The sequence below is a fragment of the Salmo salar genome, chromosome 10 (assembly GCF_965601325.2).
Source record: "Salmo salar chromosome 10, fSalSal1, whole genome shotgun sequence".
Classification (NCBI taxonomy): domain Eukaryota; kingdom Metazoa; phylum Chordata; class Actinopteri; order Salmoniformes; family Salmonidae; genus Salmo; species Salmo salar.
In genome coordinates, this window is record NC_138300.1 from 32,082,801 (window position 1) to 32,104,837 (window position 22,037).

The 22,037-nt window shown below is 45.1% G+C and overlaps 1 protein-coding gene across 2 annotated transcripts; it reads right to left on the bottom strand.

Annotated features, from left to right (window-relative positions):
• Window positions 1-749: 749 nt before the first annotated feature.
• On the bottom strand, window positions 750-21,713 carry LOC106560227 (5'-AMP-activated protein kinase catalytic subunit alpha-2). Of its 2 annotated transcripts, XM_014122865.3 has the most exons (11): window positions 21,485-21,696; window positions 18,616-18,757; window positions 16,314-16,407; window positions 13,468-13,612; window positions 12,820-12,907; window positions 8,410-8,634; window positions 8,023-8,185; window positions 6,870-7,052; window positions 6,436-6,591; window positions 3,129-3,255; window positions 750-2,883 (listed from the first exon to the last, which is right to left on the bottom strand). In XM_014122865.3, the coding sequence occupies exons 1-11, from the start codon at window positions 21,582-21,584 to the stop codon at window positions 2,615-2,617; spliced, it is 1,692 nt and encodes a 563-aa protein (XP_013978340.1). In that variant the 5' UTR covers window positions 21,585-21,696; the 3' UTR covers window positions 750-2,614. The 2 variants fall into 2 exon arrangements, with proteins under 2 accessions (XP_013978340.1, XP_045543594.1); XM_045687638.2 differs by lacking the exons at window positions 750-2,883; window positions 3,129-3,255; window positions 6,436-6,591; ... (1 more) ...; window positions 8,023-8,185; window positions 8,410-8,634 and adding an exon at window positions 9,323-9,404 and having other exon boundaries at window positions 21,485-21,713.
• Between the last annotated feature and the right edge of the window lie 324 nt (window positions 21,714-22,037).

Sequence of the window (22,037 nt, forward strand, 5' to 3'; positions counted from 1 at the left end):
CGTCAGACTGAGAGACTGAGGGAAAGGTACATTTCACTCACACACTGAAGAACACTTTGGTTGCAGAAGTCTGGATGCAGTGACAACACACCTTAACCCTTGGCAAGAGGTAAACCTTACAATGGTAGAGTGGGTGTGTAAATATCTTCCCCTTGTATGAGCAGAGAACAGGGGTGTTGCTGTGGGTAATTGCATGAGTCTTGCAGCAGGGGGCAGAGTTTCTCCCTGGCCCTGTAATGGCTACAGTCTTTATTTAACTAGGCAAGTCAGTTAATAACAAATTCTTATTTTACAATGACAGCCTACCCTGGCATAACCCGAATGACGCTGGGCTGATTGTGCGCCGCCCTATGGGACTCCCGATCACAGCCAGTTGTGATACAGCCTGGGATCGAACCAGGCTCTGAAGTGACATATCTCTCTATATCAGTGTTTCCTAAACTCGGTCCTGGCGACCCCAAGGGGTGCACGTTTAGTTTTTTGCCTTAGCACTACACAGCTGATCCAAATAATCAACTGATTATCAAGCTTTGAGTATTTGATTCAGCTGTTTAGCGCTAGGGCAAAAAACTAAACGTGCTCCCTTTTGGGTCCCCAGGACCGAGTTTAGGAAACACTGCTCTATATCTATATTATATAGATAGGTCTGGGTTCCATATTGAATGTATAGTCTCATACAGAGAGAAAACAGACTGCACTCACTGCTACTTCGGACAAATTACAAGGAAATAAGGTAACAGGAAACAAGGTAACAGAAGGATAGAAGAGAGGTTTAGTATCTCTGTGGCTCAAAACACACGCTAACAAAGCGAACACAGAACAGATCACCTTCATGGTACCAGAACACAACAGAAACACACACTAGCATGAATCAGATCAGCCAGAGCTCAGTCCTCACTGGCTCCAGCAGAACAGGACAGACAGGAGTCTGGAAGACTGTATACTGTAAACCATCGGACAAATAGTAAAGGGAGATTTGTTCCATTTTATAAACTGGGTGGTTCGAGCCCTGAATGCTGATTGGCTGACATGTTATATCAGACCGTATACCATAGGTATGACAAAACATGTATTTTTACTGCTCTAATGACATTGGTAACCAGTTTGTAATAGCAATAAGGCGCCTCGGGGGTTTGTGGTATATGGCCAATATACCACGGCTAAGGGCTGTATCCAGGCACTCCGCGCTGCATCGTGCTTAAGAACAGTCCTTTGGCCATATACCACACCTCCTCATGCCGTATTGCTTAAATAAAGACCAGAGAGCTATATATGCAATCATTTTATATGACTTCTAATCAGTCAGTGGTCTCGCATATCTATTATCTCTCCCCTTCTCTTGCTCTACCTATAGTTATATTAGTCAGATCTCAAATCTCATTGGCACATAAACTACAGTATGTCTTCTCCTCATGACCAATCAATGGCAAGCTCCTGTCTGTCACTCCTCTCCTGTACGTACTTACGCACGCACACACACACACACGCACACACACACACGTATGGTTTCCATTCTGTTTCTACAAACAAAACAACATGGCCACCAAGCTAGAAGCAACATTTGTGTTTTTAAGGCACCTGGAGAAAGGTTCCGTGCCGTAGAGTCCTCTGAGGCTGGCTACAGACACGCTTCCCTCCCTCCCTCCACCTCCTCCTCCGTCAGCTAGCCACGTTAGCATCAGTGCCAACTAATCCACAGAACTATATTGCCAGTCAGCTAGCCTCCTCTCTCTACGACCTCTCATCACCTAAAATCTCTTCAAACTCAGCTTGGAATTCTCAAACATCAGCAGTGCTTCAATAATCAGTAACCACACACAGTCTTTAAAACAATCTCTAAAAATAAATAAGAATCTGGTATCTAAATAATAACAATCCTCTTTGTATATAGAAACAATTTGTTTTGGTATGTCATTCAATCAACATCTACTCAAAATGATAGCAATATAAATATATGATATGGATAACAAAATCTGTGTCGTTATAAAAACCATTTAAAATTAAAACTGAAATGTGTTTGATCTATGGTAACCTAACGTAGTAGGCATAAAACAAAACGTCTTAGCGGAGTTCACACATCCGGTTTTCAGCGGAAAAGAAAGCTAAGTTGAATTAACTGTATCCCTGAAAACCGGATGCATAAAATTGTTTGCAATTCCGTTAAGGCTAGTTCTATGGTGATGGCTATTCAGCAGCTGATTGGAGGTTGAGAGTAATGTGGGAGGAGCTGCCCATCTTTGTACAGTCTATGGGATACAGTAGATTTGACCTAACATGACCTTGCCCCAGCAAGTTTGATCTCTAACCCCTAACCTTTCCCATGGCAAGACTGGCTCTAGACAGACAGGAAGCCTAACCACAGATCTAGAATCAGTTTCCCATACCCAGCCCAAACCTATAACATAGGGAGGTAACAACACACAACTGACCCTAGATATGTGGTTAGAGGCACATCTGTCCTGCAGCGGACAGTGCTCTACTAAACTTAGGCCAGGATCACACCGATATCAAAGTGTCTAACTACAAGGCTCAGGGCAGGGTTCTGTTTTAGAGGTTATGCAAGTAGGACCTGGAGTTTTCCTGACTTCACGTTATCCAGCGGGGTTAACCTTCTCTAGCGGGCCAGTGTGGTGATGAGACTTGCACACATCTCAAAGAAGTCCATGGTGTGGCTGCCCCGGCGCGGGGTGGAGGTGGGGGTGGAGGTGAGGAGGGCAGCGCTGAAGCACAGCGACCCAGGCAGGGAGGAGCTGAGCTGGGGGAGATCCACGGCAGGTAAGGCTGAGTCCACACTGAGTCTGGGTCTATGGAGCCCTGCTGTGGAGCCTGACCTCTGAGGGGTGGAAGAACCCGACTTAAACCCTACTGCCTCCATGATGTCATCTGGAGAGGGGAAGGAGTGGTCAGGAGAGGACAGGAGAGGACAGGAAAGGACAGGAAAGGTTAGTGTTTGTTTTTGTAGCTACTCATCTGTACTCAGTAATTGTTTTACAATTGTAATAAGAGGAAAATCTAAATGCTGTTTCAAATAAGTTTAAAAGTACAGTTACTACGGTTTACCCAGGTATCTAAGGACAGTTTGCTTTGGTGTATATTACAACATATTTCATGTTTTAGAGCTGTCGTACCATCGATGCTCTTGAAGTCCAGCAGGTAGGATCTGTTGTCCACCTGGTACAGCTGGAGACTCATCTTCACCAGGTTATCTGTTACTGGGTTCTTACTCCGAACACGCAGGTGGTATGGGTTCACCACCTGCACATAACACACACACACCTTAACATGTACCGTATACACACACAACACACACACACACCTTAACATGTACCATATACACACACAACACGCACACACACCTTAACATGTACCATTTACACACACAACACGCACACACACCTTAACATGTACCATATACACACACACACCTTAACATGTACCGTATACACACACACACACCTTAACATGTACCGTATACACACACAACACGCACACACACCTTAACATGTACCGTATACACACATAACACACACACACACCTTAACATGTACCGTATACACACACACAACACGCACACACACCTTAACATGTACCATATACACACACAACACGCACACACACCTTAACATGTACCATATACACACACAACACGCACACACACCTTAACATGTACAGTATACACACACACCTTAACATGTACTGTATACACACACAACACGCACACACACCTTAACATGTACCGTATACACACACACACCTTAACATGTACCGTATACACACACAACACGCACACACACCTTAACATGTACCGTATACACACACACAACACACACACACACACACACCTTAACATGTACCGTATACACACACACCTTAACATGTACCGTATACACACACACAACACGCACACACACCTTAACATGTACCGTATACACACACACCTTAACATGTACCGTATACACACACACAACACGCACACACACCTTAACATGTACCGTATACACACACAACACGCACACACACCTTAACATGTACCGTATACACACACACCTTAACATGTACCGTATACACACACACACCTTAACATGTACCGTATACACACACACAACACGCACACACACCTTAACATGTACCGTATACACACACACCTTAACATGTACCGTATACATACACACCTTAACATGTACCGTATACACACACACCTTAACATGTACCGTATACACACACACCTTAACATGTACCGTATACACACACAACACGCACACACACCTTAACATGTACCGTATACACACACAACACGCACACACACCTTAACATGTACCGTATACACACACAACACGCACACACACCTTAACATGTACCGTATATACACACACAACACGCACACACACCTTAACATGTACCGTATACACACACACCTTAACATGTACCGTATACACACACACACCTTAACATGTACCGTATACACACACAACACACACACACACCTTAACATGTACCGTATACACACACAACACACACACACCTTAACATGTACCATATACACACGCACACACCTTAACATGTACCGTATACACACACAACACGCACACACCTTAACATGTACCGTATACACACACAACACACACACACACCTTAACATGTACCATATACACACACAACACGCACACACACCTTAACATGTACCGTATACACACGCACACACCTTAACATGTACCGTATACACACACACAACACGCACACACCTTAACATGTACCGTATACACACACAACACGCACACACACCTTAACATGTACCGTATACACACACACACACCTTAACATGTACCGTATACACACACAACACGCACACACACCTTAACATGTACCGTATACACACACAACGCGCACACACACCTTAACATGTACCGTATACACACACAACACGCACACACACCTTAACATGTACCGTATACACACACAACACGCACACACACCTTAACATGTACCGTAAATACACACACAACACGCACACACACCTTAACATGTACCGTATACACAAACACACCTTAACATGTACCGTATACACACACAACACACACACACACCTTAACATGTACCGTATACACACACACCTTAACATGTACCGTATACACACACAACACCCACACACCTTAACATGTACCGTATACACACACACACACACACACACCTTAACATGTACCATATACACACACACACACACCTTAACATGTACCGTATACACACACACACACACACCTTAACATGTACCGTATACACCCACACCTTAACATGTACCGTATACACACACACACCTTAACATGTACCGTATACACACACACAACACACACACACACACCTTAACATGTACCGTATACACACACACAACACACACACACACCTTAACATGTACCGTATACACACACAACACACACACACCTTAACATGTACCATATACACACGCACACACCTTAACATGTACCGTATACACACACAACACGCACACACCTTAACATGTACCGTATACACACACAACACACACACACACCTTAACATGTACCATATACACACACAACACGCACACACACCTTAACATGTACCGTATACACACGCACACACCTTAACATGTACCGTATACACACACACAACACGCACACACCTTAACATGTACCGTATACACACACAACACCCACACACACCTTAACATGTACCGTATACACACACACACACCTTAACATGTACCGTATACACACACAACACGCACACACACCTTAACATGTACCGTATACACACACAACATGCACACACACCTTAACATGTACCGTATACACACACAACACGCACACACACCTTAACATGTACCGTATACACACACAACACGCACACACACCTTAACATGTACCGTAAATACACACACAACACGCACACACACCTTAACATGTACCGTATACACACACACACCTTAACATGTACCGTATACACACACAACACACACACAAACCTTAACATGTACCGTATACACACACACCTTAACATGTACCGTATACACACACAACACCCACACACCTTAACATGTACCGTATACACACACACACACACACACACACACACCTTAACATGTACCATATACACACACACACACACCTTAACATGTACCGTATACACACACACACACACACCTTAACATGTACCGTATACACCCACACCTTAACATGTACCGTATACACACACACAACACACACACACCTTAACATGTACCGTATACACACACACAACACGCACACACACCTTAACATGTACCGTATACACACACAACACGCACACACACCTTAACATGTACCGTATACACACACACACAACACGCACACACACCTTAACATGTACCGTATACACACACACACCTTAACATGTACCGTATACACACACACCGCGCCTCACCTTCCAGTCATACTGTAGCTGTCTCATAGCCCTGTAGACCTCAGCCATGATGTCATAGGGTCTGCTCTGACTCCTGATGCCCAGGTGCCACTTGGCTTTCTTCACTGCCAGGGGTTTGGCTCTGGTGGTGTTGAGGGCATCCAGCGGGCAGCGCGCCTGCAGACAGACAGAGAGGAGAGAATCTTTCATTTTCCCCAACAAGCAGCAACAAATACATGATGACAAGAAGACCGCACGCAACTATACTATACTGCCAATGTTTCATTTGCATTCCAACAGTGTTGTTTTTGACTGCTAGACTGGTATTACAGAAGAAGCACTTCATCAAGTGTTTACACTTTAGAGGTATTGTATCTGATTTGATATAAACATTACAGATACAACGATAGTCGGTTTAATTAGTTCATAGAATAGAACCAGGTACAGCTGCTTGCCTTAGGGCTGTCTACCAGCAGGGGGGGCATCCTCTCTGGGTGTGGTTTGACCCCGGGAGGCAGGGGCATGCCATCCTCCATGAAGGAGCCCTGGGGAGGGCTGGAGGCCAGGTAGAACTCACTGGCCTGGGTCATGATACGACGGTTGTCTATAATCAGATGGTATGCTACCGCCAGCTGGTCCTGCAGAGAGAGAGACAGGAGAGATGAGGGAGAGATAGAGAGGAGAGATGAGGGAGAGAGGAGGGAGAGAGAAGGAGAGATGAGAGAGAGGAGAGATGAGGGAGAGAGAAGGAGAGAGAGAGGAGAGATGAGGGAGAGAGGAGGGAGAGAGAAGGAGAGATGAGAGAGAGAGAGAGAGGAGAGATGAGGGAGAGGGGAGGGAGAGAGAAGGAGAGATGAGAGAGAGGAGAGATGAGGGAGAGAGGAGGGAGAGAGAAGGAGAGATGAGAGAGAGAGAGGAGAGATGAGGGAGAGAGAAGGAGAGATGAGGGAGAGAGAGAGAAGGAGAGTTGAGGGAGAGAGAGAAGGAGAGCGAGAGAATGAGAGAGGAGGGAGAGAGAATGAGAGAGAGAAGGAGAGGAGGGAGAGAGGGAATGAGAGAGAGAAGGAGAGAGGAGGGAGAGAGGGAAGGAGAGAGGAGGGAGAGAGCAAGAAAGAGGAGGGAGAGAGAGGTGGGATGGAGAGAGAGAAGGAGAGTTGAGGGAGTGAGAGAAGGAGAGTTGAGGGGGAGAGTTGAGAGAGAGAAGAGTTGAGGGAGAGAGAAGGAGAGTTGAGGGAGAGAGAGAAGGAGAGCGAGAGAAGGAGAGAGGAGGGAGAGAGAATGAGAGAGAGAAGGAGAGGAGGGAGAGAGGGAAGGAGAGAGGGGGGAGAGAGAAGGAAGGAGAGAGGAGGGAGAGAGCAAGAAAGAGGAGGGAGAGAGAGAAGGAGAGTTGAGGGAGAGAGGAGGGAGAGAGAAGGAGGGAGGAGGGAGAGAGAAGGAGAGAGGAGGGAGAGAGAGAAGGAGAGAGGAGGGTGAGAGCGAAGGAGAGTTGAGAGAGAGAGAAGGAGAGAGAAGGAGAGAGAGGAAACGAGAGAGAGCGATAGAGGGGGAGTGTGTTTGTCTGTGTACTGTATGACTAAGCATGTGTGTGTGCACATGTCCAGTATGTACCTGGGGGTCTCCGCTGTACAGGCTGGACATCACCTCAGACTCGGTGCTCTCAAACTTGTCGCACACCTCCCTGACGGCCTCCTCGTCCAGAACTGTGGAGTCATAAGACAGGTCCTCAGGAAACAGGTAGCCTGGCAGGTCCTGCTTAAACCACTCATGTTCCCTACACACACACACACACACACACACACACACACACACACACACACACACACACACACACACACAAAATAACAGTTACTGTCCATGATTCTTCTATTCTTTCGCTCCGGACCAACCTTGAACCACCACAAACCAGCATTTGGCTAGGTTTACCAGTTTTATCCCATTAAAAACATCAGCATCATCAACAGTAGGGAAGGTTAGAAGTTAGAGGTCAGGGGTTACCTAATGTCTTTAATGGTGGCTCTCTTCAATGGGTCGACCTGCAGCATGAGCAGCAGCAGGGAGGCGACGGGGCGAGTGAGGTATTCTGGCATATAGAACACGCCCCCTCTGATCTTCTTAAACAGTGTGGGAACATGTTCGTCATCAAAGGGCAGAGTCCCACACAGCAAGGCATACAGGATCACCCCACAGCTCCATATATCCACCTCAGGGCCAGCATATAACCTGTTACCAAAGCAACGCAGACAGGATCACCCCACAGCTCCATATATCCACCTCAGGGCCAGCATATAACCTGTTACCAAAGCAACGCAGACAGGATCACCCCACAGCTCCATATATCCACCTCAGGGCCAGCAAATAACCTGTTACCAAAGCAACGCAGACAGGATCACCCCACAGCTCCATATATCCACCTCAGGGCCAGCATATAACCTGTTACCAAAGCAACGCAGACAGGATCACCCCACAGCTCCATATATCCACCTCAGGGCCAGCATATAACCTGTTACCAAAGCAACGCATACAGGATCACCCCACAGCTCCATATATCCACCTCAGGGCCAGCATATAACCTGTTACCAAAGCAACGCATACAGGATCACCCCACAGCTCCATATATCCACCTCAGGGCCAGCATATAACCTGTTACCAAAGCAACGCATACAGGATCACCCCACAGCTCCATATATCCACCTCAGGGCCAGCATATAACCTGTTACCAAAGCAACGCATACAGGATCACCCCACAGCTCCATATATCCACCTCAGGGCCAGCATATAACCTGTTACCAAAGCAACGCATACAGGATCACCCCACAGCTCCATATATCCACCTCAGGGCCAGCATATAACCTGTTACCAAAGCAACGCATACAGGATCACCCCACAGCTCCATATATCCACCTCAGGGCCAGCATATAACCTGTTACCAAAGCAACGCATACAGGATCACCCCACAGCTCCATATATCCACCTCAGGGCCAGCATATAACCTGTTACCAAAGCAACGCAGACAGGATCACACAACAACATCCTAGAGCAACCATACTCACAGACCGCGGGGTCCAGATCCGAACCCGGAATTGTTCTTTTGCCCATGCTACAGACGGCATATCGGTCTGGTAATACTGGACTAGTAAAGGCCCAGTGCACTACTTTTGTGATTATTATGTTTTTTTTATGTTGTTTAAAAAAAAATCCTATATATTTTTTTTTTATTCATATTGTTCAGGGGGGTGCTTAGCACCACTACTTCCCGTGGCTATGGCGCCATTTCCTGGTAACAAAAATTCTAATAGTTCGCTTAATTTCAATTTATGTGACAAAACACCATACAAACTCATCATCAAGCTGGAGGCCCTGGGCCTCAACCCCGCCCTGTGCAATTGGGTCCTAGACTTTCTGATGGGCCGTCCCCATGTGGTGAAGGTAGGAAACAACATCTCCACCTCGCTGATCCTCAACACTGGGGCCCCACACAGGTGCGTGCTCAGTCCCCTCCTGTACTCCCTGTTCACCCACAACCGCGTGGCCATGCACGCCTCCAACTCAATCATCAAGTTTGCAGATGACACAACAGTAGTGGGCTTAATTACCAACAACGACGAGACAGTCTACAGGGAGGTGAGGGCACTCGGAGTGTGGTGTCAGGAAAACAACCTCTCACTCAACGTCAACAAAACAAAGGAGATGATCGTGGACTTCAGGAAACAGCAGAGGGAGCACCCCCCTATCCACATCAACGGGACCGCAGTGGAGAAAGTTCCACCCACACAGGAGGCAGAAGAAATTTGGCCTGTTATCAAAAACCCTGACTAACTTTTACGGATCCACAATTGAGAGCATCCTGTCGGTCTGTATCACTGCCTGGTACAGCAACTGCACCACCCTCAACCGCCAGGCTCTCCAGAGGGTGGTGCGGTCTGCACAACACATCACCGGGGGCAAACTACCTGCCCTCCAGGATACCTACAGCACCCGATGTCACAGGAAGGCCAAAAACATAATCAAGGACAACAACCACCCGAGCCACTGCCTGTTCACCTCACTAACATCCAGAAGGCGAGGTCAGTACAGGTGCATCAAAGCTGGGACCAAGAGACTGAAAAACAGCTTCTATCTCAAGGCCATCAGACTGCTAAACAGCAATCACTAACTCAGAGAAGCTGCTGTCTACATGGAGACCCAATCACTGGTCACTTTAACAAATGGATCACTAGTCACTTTAAACAATGCCACTTTAAATAATGTTAACATATCTTACATTACTCATCTCATATGTATATACTGTATTTTATACCATCTATTGCACCTTGCCAATGCCGCTGGGCCATCGCTCTTCCATATATTTATATGTATATATTCTCAATCATCCCTTTTAGATTTGTGTGTATTAGGTAGTTGTTGGGGAACTATTAGATTACTTGTTAGATATTACTGCAATGTCGGAACCAGAAGCAGAAGCATTTCGCTACACTCGCATTAACATCTGCTAACCATGTATATGTGACAAATACCATTTGATTTCACTTGAACAAGCATGTATAGTGTAGAGAATCATTGTACCATCTAAACTGTTGGGAAATATATTTTCCATAACCAAAACTATTGTACTTCAGCTGTTTGAAGCTGGTGTACAAAACCGAAAGTAAAAGACTCAAAAACGAAACTTAAGAAAGGGAAGCATAGAAGCACATAGAAATATAAAAGGTAGATCTGTTCTATGTAAATTTGATCAGGTCACCCAAAACGTTACATATTGCAGCTTTAAGGAACTCGGTCAGGTTGTAATAGTAGAATGCAGAATGTGCCATTTCTAAATTTGGTAGTGCATTAGCAGCTTGTATAATATGAACACGCATAAGACATGGCAAAATGTGTCGAATTGCATGAAAATAGCTTTGAACTACAACTTTTCACTCTCCCAACAAGAAAGGTCTGAACAGTTTGTGTCATGGACAGTACGCATGGATGTGTGTGTTTGTTAGAAATAGACATGGTGCAGGTTGCTGAGGGTTCGATTATTCTTGTAGAGATCACATGGGTCGCGAGGTGGGTGTTTGTTACTATGTCAATAAATGACAATATATCCATCCAGACTTTTGCCACCTAGGCCATTTTTGTGAACGGACATTCTCAAATAGTATTTGAATACCCCTGACCTACAGTATCAACCTTAGGACCTGCATACATACAACCTAAACACACAATTGGAGGGCCTGTTGTCCGGACCTCTGGTAGTCTCTATGGGGGTGCCACAGGGTTCAATTCTTGGGCCGACTCGCTTCTCTGTATACATCAATGATGTCGCTCTTGCTGCTGGCGATTCCCTGATCCACCTCTACGCAAACGACACCATTCTGTATACTTCTGGCCCTTCTTTAGACACTGTGTTAACTAACCTCCAGACGAGCTTCAATGCCATACAACACTCCTTCCGTGGCCTCCAACTGCTCTTAAATACAAGTAAAACTAAATGCATGCTCTTCAAACGATCCCTGCCCGCACCTGCCCACCCGTCCAGCATCACTACTCTGGACGGTTCTGACTTAGAATATGTGGACAACTACAAATACCTAGGTGTCTGGTTAGACTGTAAACTCTCCTTCCAGACTCACATTAAGCATCTCCAATCCAAAATTAAATCTAGAATCGGCTTCCTATTTCGCAACAAAGCATCCTTCACTCATGCTGCCAAACATACCCTCGTAAAACTGACTATCCTACCGATCCTTGACTTCGGCGATGTAATTTACAAAATAGCCACCAACACTCTACTCAGCAAAATGGATGCAGTCTATCACAGTGCCATCCGTTTTGTCACCAAAGCCCCATATACTTCCCACCACTGCGACCTGTATGCTCTCGTTGGCTGGCCCTCGATTCATATTCGTCGCCAAACCCACTGGCTCCAGGTCATCTATAAGTCTTTGCTAGGTAAAGCCCCGCCTTATCTCAGCTCACTGGTCACCATAGCAGCACCCACCCGTAGCACGCGCTCCAGCAGGTATATTTCACTGGTCACCCCCAAAGCCAATTCCTCCTTTGGCCGCCTTTCCTTCCAGTTCTCTGCTGCCAATGACTGGAACGAACTGCAAAAATCACTGAAGCTGGATACCCATATCTCCCTCACTAACTTTAAGCACCAGCTGTCAGAGAAGCTCACCAGATCACTGCACCTGTACATAGCCCATCTGTAAATAGCCCATCCAACTACCTCATCCCCATACTGTTATTTATTTTGCTCCTTTGCACCCCAGTATCTCTACTTGCACATTCATCTTCTGCACATCTATCACTCCAGTGTTTAATTGCTATATTGTAATATTGCTATATTGTAAATGAGAACTTGTTCTCAACTAGCTTACCTGGTTAAATAAAGCTGAAAGAAAAAAATTAAACGCACACCTTCCAGAGATGACTTCAGGAGCAGCGTAGTTGGGAGATCCACAGCTGGTCCTCAGGAACTCCCCGTCTGACATCATGTTTGACAACCCTGTTGACCAGAGCACATTTCTTAACAACATTATCTTCAATCTCAAGTTCCTGACGCTATCTTGGAACTATGTTAAGAGAGGGTTAGTGTTAGGTTGTGCCATGGTTAGGTCTCTAGGGCGGTGTAATGTTTTTATTCTGCTTTACTAACCCAGTCCTCTAAGCTCCACACATGCTGTGCTGATCGGATCAACTTCTCCCTAACCTTATCTCACCTTAACTAACCCTCCAAGGATCTTCTCTCTTCCCTCACCCTCCTCTCTCTCGCTCTTCCCCTCTTTCTCCCCTTCTCTCTCTATGATCAAGTGACACAGGGTCTGACAGGGCTCGTTGCCAGAGTGGATATCAGACCTGCCTTTTGCTAAGCAACAACCCCCCTCCTCCTCACACATGCACCCCACCCAAGCCCCCTGTCCAGAGTAATCAGAGTCATATAGGCGTCGGTATATTCTAAAAGACAAGTGGTTTTGTTTGACATTTGCTACTGCTAATATAGTAGCTATGGCTATCTTTTTGGATAACTCAATTTGTTATGTGCATGCATGAGTGTGTGTAGCATACCAAAGTCAGCTATCTTGGCGTTCTTGGAATGGTCCAGCAGAACATTCTCAGGTTTGAGGTCTCTGTGAACCACCATGTGTCTGTGGCAGTAGTCTACCCCTGAGATGATCTGTTGGAACAACCGACGAGCCTCTTTGTCTTCTACCTAAACACACAAGGTAAAGAGTAGGAGGTTAGTAGTTTATTCTATTCTAATGTTACTACATGTTGTCACTATGACAAATGTCACCATATAATGGCCTCTGTCAATATCTATCAATCAATCCAGACAGTCAGTCAGTCATTCAGTGGTATATCTCATCGACGGGGCTGTAGTGGAGAAGGTTGAGAGCTTCAAGTTCCTTGGCGTTCACATCACCAACGAACTGTCATGGTCCAAACAAACCAAGGCAGTCGTGAAGAGGGCACGACAACACCTATTCAGGAGACTGAAAAGATTTGTCATGGGTCCTCAGATCCTCAAAAAGTTCTACAGCTGCACCATCGAGAGCATCCTGACTGGTTGCATCACCGCCTGGTATGGCAACTACCCGGTCTCCGACCGCAGGACATTACAGAGGACAGTGCGTACGGCCCAGTACATCACTGGGGCCAAGCTTCCTGCCACCCAGGACCTTTACACCAGGCGGTATCAGAGGAAGGCCCTAAAAATTGCCAAAGACCCCAGCCACCCCAGTCATAGACTGTTCTCTCTGCTACCACACGGCAAGCGGTACCAGAGCGCCAAGTCTAGGTTCAAAAGGCTTCTTAACAGCTTCTACCCCCAAGCCATAAGACTCCTGAACAGCTAATGAAATGGCTACCCAGACTATTTGCATTGACTCCCCCACCCCCATTTTTACGCTCCTGCTACTCTGTTTATTATCTCTGTATAGTCACTTTACCTCTACCAACATGTACATATTACCTCAATTACCTCAACTAACCTGTGCCCCGGCACAGACTCTGTACCGGTACCCCCTGTATATAGTCTCCAACCAGACTCTGTACCGGTAGCCCCTGTATATAGTCTCCACACAGACTCTGTACCGGTACCCCCTGTATATAGTCTCCACACAGACTCTGTACCGGTACCCCCTGTATATAGTCTCCACACAGACTCTGTACCGGTACCCCCTGTATATAGTCTCCACACATACTCTCTACCGGTACCCCCTATATATAGTCTCCACACAGACTCTGTACCGGTACCCCCTGTATATAGTCTCCACACAGACTCTGTACCGGTACCCCCTGTATATAGTCTCCACACAGACTCTGTACCGGTACCCCCTGTATATAGTCTCCACACAGACTCTGTACCGGTACCCCCTGTATATAGTCTCCACACAGACTCTGTACCGGTACCCCCTGTATATAGTCTCCACACAGACTCTGTACCGGTACCCCCTGTATATAGTCTCCACACAGACTCTGTACCGGTACCCCCTGTATATAGTCTCCACACATACTCTCTACCGGTACCCCCTGTATATAGTCTCCACACATACTCTGTACCGGTACCCCCTGTATATAGTCTCCACACAGACTCTGTACCGGTACCCCCTGTATATAGTCTCCACACAGACTCTGTACCGGTACCCCCTGTATATAGTCTCCACACAGACTCTGTACCGGTACCCCCTGTATATAGTCTCCACACAGACTCTGTACCGGTACCCCCTGTATATAGTCTCCACACAGACTCTGTACCGGTACCCCCTGTATATAGTCTCCACACAGACTCTGTACCGGTACCCCCTGTATATAGTCTCCACACAGACTCTGTACCGGTACCCCCTGTATATAGTGCCATTACTGTTATTTTGTTGTTGCTCTTTAATTATTTTATTTTTTATTTGTTTACTTCAGTTTATTTAGTAAATACTTTCTTAATACCTATTTTTTCTTAAAACTGTATTGTTGGTTAAGGGCTTGTAAGTAAGCATTTCATCTACACCTGTTGTATTTCAGCTCTAAAACTAAAAGCATTGTATTTGGAACAAAACTCTCACTAAACCGTAAACCTCAACTAAATCTTGTAATAAATAATGTGGAAATTGAGCAAGTTGAGATGACTAAACTGATTTTTGTAACACTAGATTGTAAACTGTCATGGTCAAAAGATATTGATGCAGTAGTAGCTAAGATGGGGAGAAGTCTGTCTATAATAAAGCGATGCTCTGCCTTCTTAACAACACCATCAACAAGGCAGGTCCTACAGGCCCTAGTTTTGTCACACCTTGACTACTGTTTAGTCGTGTTGTCAGTTGCCACAAAAAAGGACTTAAGAAAATTCAAATTAGCTCAGAACAGGGCAGCACGGCTGGCCCTTGGATGCACACAGAGAGCTAATATTAATAATATGCATGTCAATCTCTCCTGGCTGAAAGTGGAGGAGAGATTGACTTCATCACTACTTTTATTTATAAAGAGGTATTGACATGTTCAATGCGAACTACTGGCACACAGCTCGGACACCCATGCATACCCCACAAGACATGCCACAAGAGGTCTCTTCACAGTCCCCTAGTCCAGAACAGACTATGGGAGGCGCACAGTACTACATAGAGCCATGACTACATGGAACTCTGTTCCACATCAAGTAACTGACGCAAGCAGTAAAATTTGATTTAAAAAACAGATAAAAAAACACCTTATGGAACAGCGGGGACTGTGAAGCAACACAAACATTGGCACAGACACACACACACACACGGATTTAGTAATGTAGATATGTGGTAGTGGTGGAGTAGGGGCCTGAGGGCACACAGTGTGTTGTGAAATCTGTGAATGCAGCTAACGGGGATCCATAATAAATACAAATTTGGCAGATGTGACAAATACAATTTGATTTGATATATCACCCGTCCGTGTTTGCAGATGTAGTCAAACAGCTCTCCTCCTGAGACATACTCCATCACCATGAAGAAATCTGTAGGAGTACTGATCACCTGGTACCTACACACATACACACACACACACACACACACACACACACACACACACACACACACACACACACACACACACACACACAGGGAGGTAGACAGACTCTTAAATACTCAGGAGAAATGTCAGAAATATACTTGTTCTCTTTCGTTTCCTTCCTTCTCTCACACAGACAGGGCTATTGTGCTGAATACATTGGGAAAGGCTGAAAGTCTGTCATTTCATTACACTGTTCTGAGAGCAGCCAACAAATGTCTACCATAGCTCACACTGTCACTGTGGCCTAACCCTAAAATTAACACTCACAGAGGAGAAGAGAGAAAGCTGGAGAAAGATGGAGAGAGGGAGAGCAGGAGAGAGGGAGAGCAGGAGAGAGGGAGAGCAGGAGAGAGGGAGCTGGAGAAAGAGAGAGCTGGAGAAAGAGAGAGCTGGAGAGAGGGAGAGCTGGAGAGAGGGAGAGCTGGAGAGAGGGAGCAGGAGAGAGGGAGCTGGAGAGAGGGAGCTGGAGAGAGGGAGCTGGAGAGAGGGAGCAGGAGAGAGGGAGCTGGAGAGAGGGAGAGCTGGAGAGAGGGAGAGCTGGAGAGAGGGAGCAGGAGAGAGGGAGCTGGAGAGAGGGAGAGCTGGAGAGAGGGAGAGCTGGAGAGAGGGAGCAGGAGAGAGGGAGCTGGAGAGAGGGAGCTGGAGAGAGGGAGAGCGAGAGACTTTCACATTCTATGCGAGAAAATAATATTCCTCTTGAGGCGTGCCTTACAGGGAGAGAGATGTGCATGCCCAGTCATTGTAGCCTACAACATAATTATTGCAGTTGCGGGAAACACCTTTTAAAGCAGTCTTGATGGGCCACTGTTAAGAGGATCACTGAGTTTTCTAGTGTTACTAGGCTATACTTATTTCTCAAATCCAAGTAATGCTGTACGCCTATGTAGATATTCTATTAAAAATCAGCCGTTTCCAGCTACAATAGTCATTTACAACATTAACAATGTCTACATTGTATTTCTGATCAATTTTATGTTATTTTAATAGACAAAAAAAAGTGCTTTTCTTTCAAAAACAAGGACATTTCTAAGTGACCCCAAACTTTTGAACGGGGTAGTGTATATGTACAGTATATATTTACAAAAAAAATATATAGGGGATTGGAAATTATGCAGACAACTACATTGATGGAAGCCACAATCTATCTGCAGTATTAAAGCTGATCTACCCCCTAAAAATAAAATATAGGCATTTTCACCAAAAAACACTCAAACAAAAATAACTAAAATTAAAAAAGGGGAATGCTTGCAAGCCGAAGAACACCATCCCAACCGTGAAGCACGGGGGTGGCAGCATCATGTTGTAGGGGTGCTTTGCTGCAGGAGGGACTGGTGTACTTCACAAAATAGATGGCATCATGAGGAAGGAATATTATGTGGATATATTGAAGTAACATCTCAAGACATCAGTCAGGAAGTTAAAGCTTGGTCGCAAATGGGTCTTCCAAATGCACAATGACCCCAAGCATACTTCCAAAGTTGTGGCAAAATGGCTTATGGACAACAAATTCAAGGTATTGGAGTGGCCATCACAAAGCCCTGACCTCAATCCTACAGAAAATGTGTGGACAGAACTGAAAAAACGTGTTCAAGCAAGGAGGCCTACAAACCTGACTCAGTTACACCAGCTCTGTCAGGAGGAATGGGCCAAAATTCACCCAACTTATTGTGGGAAGCTTGTGGAAGGCTACCCGAAACGTTTGACCCAAGGTAAACAATTTAAAGGCAATGCTACCAAATACTAATTGAGTGTATGTAAACTTCTGACCCACTGGGAATGTGATGAAAGAAATAAAAGCAGAAATAAATCATTCTCTCAACTATTATTCTGACATTTCACATTCTTAAAATAAAGTGGTGATCCTAACTGACCTAAGACATGGAATTTTTACTAGGATTAAATGTCAGGAATTGTGAAAAACTGAGTTTAAATGTATTTGGCTAAGGTGTATGTAAACTTCCGACCTCAACTGTATAATTTTCATTCCTTTTGGAGTAAGATATCCTTTTAATAAGTCACCAGAACTGACCTTCTCACAGTCATTCTCCCCCCAAAAATGGTAGATCCCTCTGCGACCTGTAATATGCTGTGATATGTGCTTTTGTCAGTATATATTTAGGCTAATATATCACCCCCCTAAACAAACACTGAGTCTATGTGTATGTATGTTGTACTCACAGTTTGATGATGTGAGGGTGTCTGAATAGTTTGAGGTTCTGTATCTCTCGTTTGATCTTGCCCACCACGTCCAGACTCCTGATCTTCTGTCTGTTCAGGATCTTCACTGCCACCTTATGACCTGTCAACTGGTGCTCTCCAACTACCACACACACACACACACACACACACACACACACACACACACACACACACACACATGAACCAACTGGAATGTTTCTGTTCAACTGCTGCAATGTAGGCTATAAAGGCACAACTTGTGCTGATGGGACACATATACACTGAACAAAAATATAAACGCAACATGTAAAGTGTTGGGCCCATGTTTCATGAGCTGAAATAAAAGATCCCAGAAATGTTCCATATGCAGAAAAAGCTTATTTCTCTCAAATGTTTTGCACAAATGTGTTTACATCCCTGTTAGTGAGCATTTCTCCTTTGTCAAGATAATCCATCCACCTGAAAGGTGTGACATATCAAGAAGCTGATTAAACAGCATGATCATTATACAGGTTCAACTTGTGCTGGGGGACAATAAAAGGCTACTCTAAAATGTGCAGTTTTGTCACTGCTGATGAAACTATGAGTTTGCACAACCAAAGAATTTCTGCACAAACGGTCAGAAACCGTCTCAGGGAAGCTCATCTGCGGGCTTGTTGTCCTCACCAGGGTCTTGACCTGACTGCAGTTCGGTGTCGTAACCGACTTCAGTGGACAAATGCTCACATTCGATGGCCACTTGCAAACTGGAGAAGTGTGCTCTTCACGAATAAATCCCAGTTTCAACTGTATCGTGTGGGCGACCGGTTTTCTAATGTCAACGTTATGAACAGAGTGCGCCATGGTTGCGGTGGGGTTATGGTATGGGCAGGCAATAAGCTATGGACAGCGAACATAATTGCATTTTATCGATGGTAATTTCAATGCACAGAGATACTGTGATGAGATCAGGAGGCCTATTGTCGTGCCATTAATCCATCGTCATCACCTCATGTTTCAGCATGATAATGCACGGTCCCATGTCGCAAGGATCTGTACACAATTCCTGGAAGCTGAAAAAGTTCCAGTTCTTCCATGGCCTGCAAACTCACCAGACATGTCACCTATTGAGCATATTCGGGATGCCATTTAAAGTGGATTGCAGTTTGAGTTAATTAAAATTTGTACAGGGACAGTGCACATGAATCACAGTTGTGTGTGTCTAATGGCAGGGTATTCCAGACATGGGAAGCTCTCACACTGAAAGCAGATTGACTAAAGGTGCTTTTCCTTAAGAGAAGTCGGACAACATTCCACAGGACACAATTAATGCCTGATCAACTATATGACAAGGAGATGTGCCGCGCACGACAAATGGTGGTCACACCAGATACTGACTGGTTTTCTGATCCACAGCCCTACCTCTTTGTTTAAGGTATCTGTGACCAACAGATGCATATCTGTATTCCCAGTTATGTGAAATCCATAGATTAGGGCCTAATGAATTTATTTCAATTGACTGATTGACATATGAACTGTAAATCAGTCAAATATTTGAAATTGTTGCGTTTATATTTTTGTTCAGTGTAAAAACCTGTGTAATTAGCTATCTAGCGCGCTCTGAACACGTGTGTAAACTAACGAGGCACTGGATTCTTTCTCTCTGATATGAAAGATAAGGGACATATCAGAGAATGTTTCGAGAACCTGTTTGAAAGCGATGATTATTAACTTTTCGAAACATTAAAACACAGAGTTGAAATTGTAGTTCACATGGAGCCAAATGTGGGCGAATGTAACCGCTGAAAACACTGCATACGGACATATAAGTGATTTTTTTCGACAGCTAGGGAAATGTGTGCTGTAATGTGTATACTACTCAGCTAAACATTTATTGCCTGATAAAGAACAGAATCGTGGCTGTTTCATAGTAGTCAACTTGACATGATTTAGATTCAGAACATCTCTATTTCCACATTACTGGACTAGCTATATCTGTTCACAACAGTAAGTAACATACATAACAAACAGTTAAACAGGTTAAAGACAACACACCAATTACAGTAAGCCTAAAGCCTACACACATTAACTACAAGGTGAATAAGTCAAGTGCGACCTGTCTGTCTCGATCTGTCACGTTGTATTAACATTATTATAGTCTGTCTGTAGCCACATGGTTATTGCCCGTCTGTAACAATATTGTCTGTCTGTAACAATGAATAAACACTGTTATTGTTGGCTAGTAGCTGGTTACACTCTCCTACTAATGTCTCAAATCTAACACACCACCTGCAGCGCAACAAGGTCAGGTTGAGACCGCTGAGGACATGAGGTAATTTGATGAGGCGTTCTAAATTCTCATTCTGTCCATGCCATGGGATAATTAACACCATGGTTTGATTGAGGAATACTGGTGATGATGAGCACTATTTAGCTATAACGTTACGGTTTATGTTTCTTTTAAAATGTCCTAAATGTCCATAGCCACATAGGACAAGTTTAAAGGTCTACTGCCACTAGCAAAGTCAACCGCCGACATTCACTGACGGTTACGTGCGAGTTGTTTGTTTACACCGTCATTGTTGCCGAAGGTAGCCTAATGATCCATATAAAGCCTATCATTACTGATGAGCGACTGGTCAGGGTAGACCTAGCTAGCTATGCTGCTGGAAGAATTCACCTTCAACAAATCACATTCTCTACACATAAACGGAGACCACGTTAATATATTCTAGCCTATTCGTAACCACGCAGCCAAAGCTACGTACTTCGCCTAGCTTTCTAAATAGCCCACCACAGAGTTGGGGGCGAAAACACAGGCTACGATCATTTACACTCAATAACAGCAAACGTCCCCGCGACATGACCGTTGACAAGCACGCGACTTAACTCTTTACTTTGCCGAAGGTGCCGACGCCCAGAGTGTCTCCGAGAAGATAATGTCCGATCTTCACTCGGCCGCCTTCGTGTTTCTGCTGTCGTTCTGCCATCTTTAAACGGCTCCGGTAGGCTTGAGCTCTCTGCTCCGTGCGCTGGCTGTGGGGCGCGACGTGCGGAGGAGGTGAGTCCGCCGGACACTGGACAAGCCAACAACACTCATCTCGAATAGCAACAGCGCTCTACGGTGGAGCTCTATTGCGCGAGGGGAGGAGAAGCCTAGAGATATTTTTGTTAAATATGCCTGGGCCTTATCAAATATTGGGTCAGAAATCAATTACAGATCATGTAATTTATTCTAGGCATAATGTAAGATAATGAATGTACATTTTAGTCATTTAGCAGACGCTCTTATCCAGATCGACTTACAGTAGTGAATGTATACATTTCATTTCATGCATTTTTTTTTTAATACTGCCCCCCGTGGGAAGCGAATCCACAACCCTGGCGTTGCACACACCATGCTGGCGTTGCAAACACCATGCTCTACCAACTGAGCCACGGGG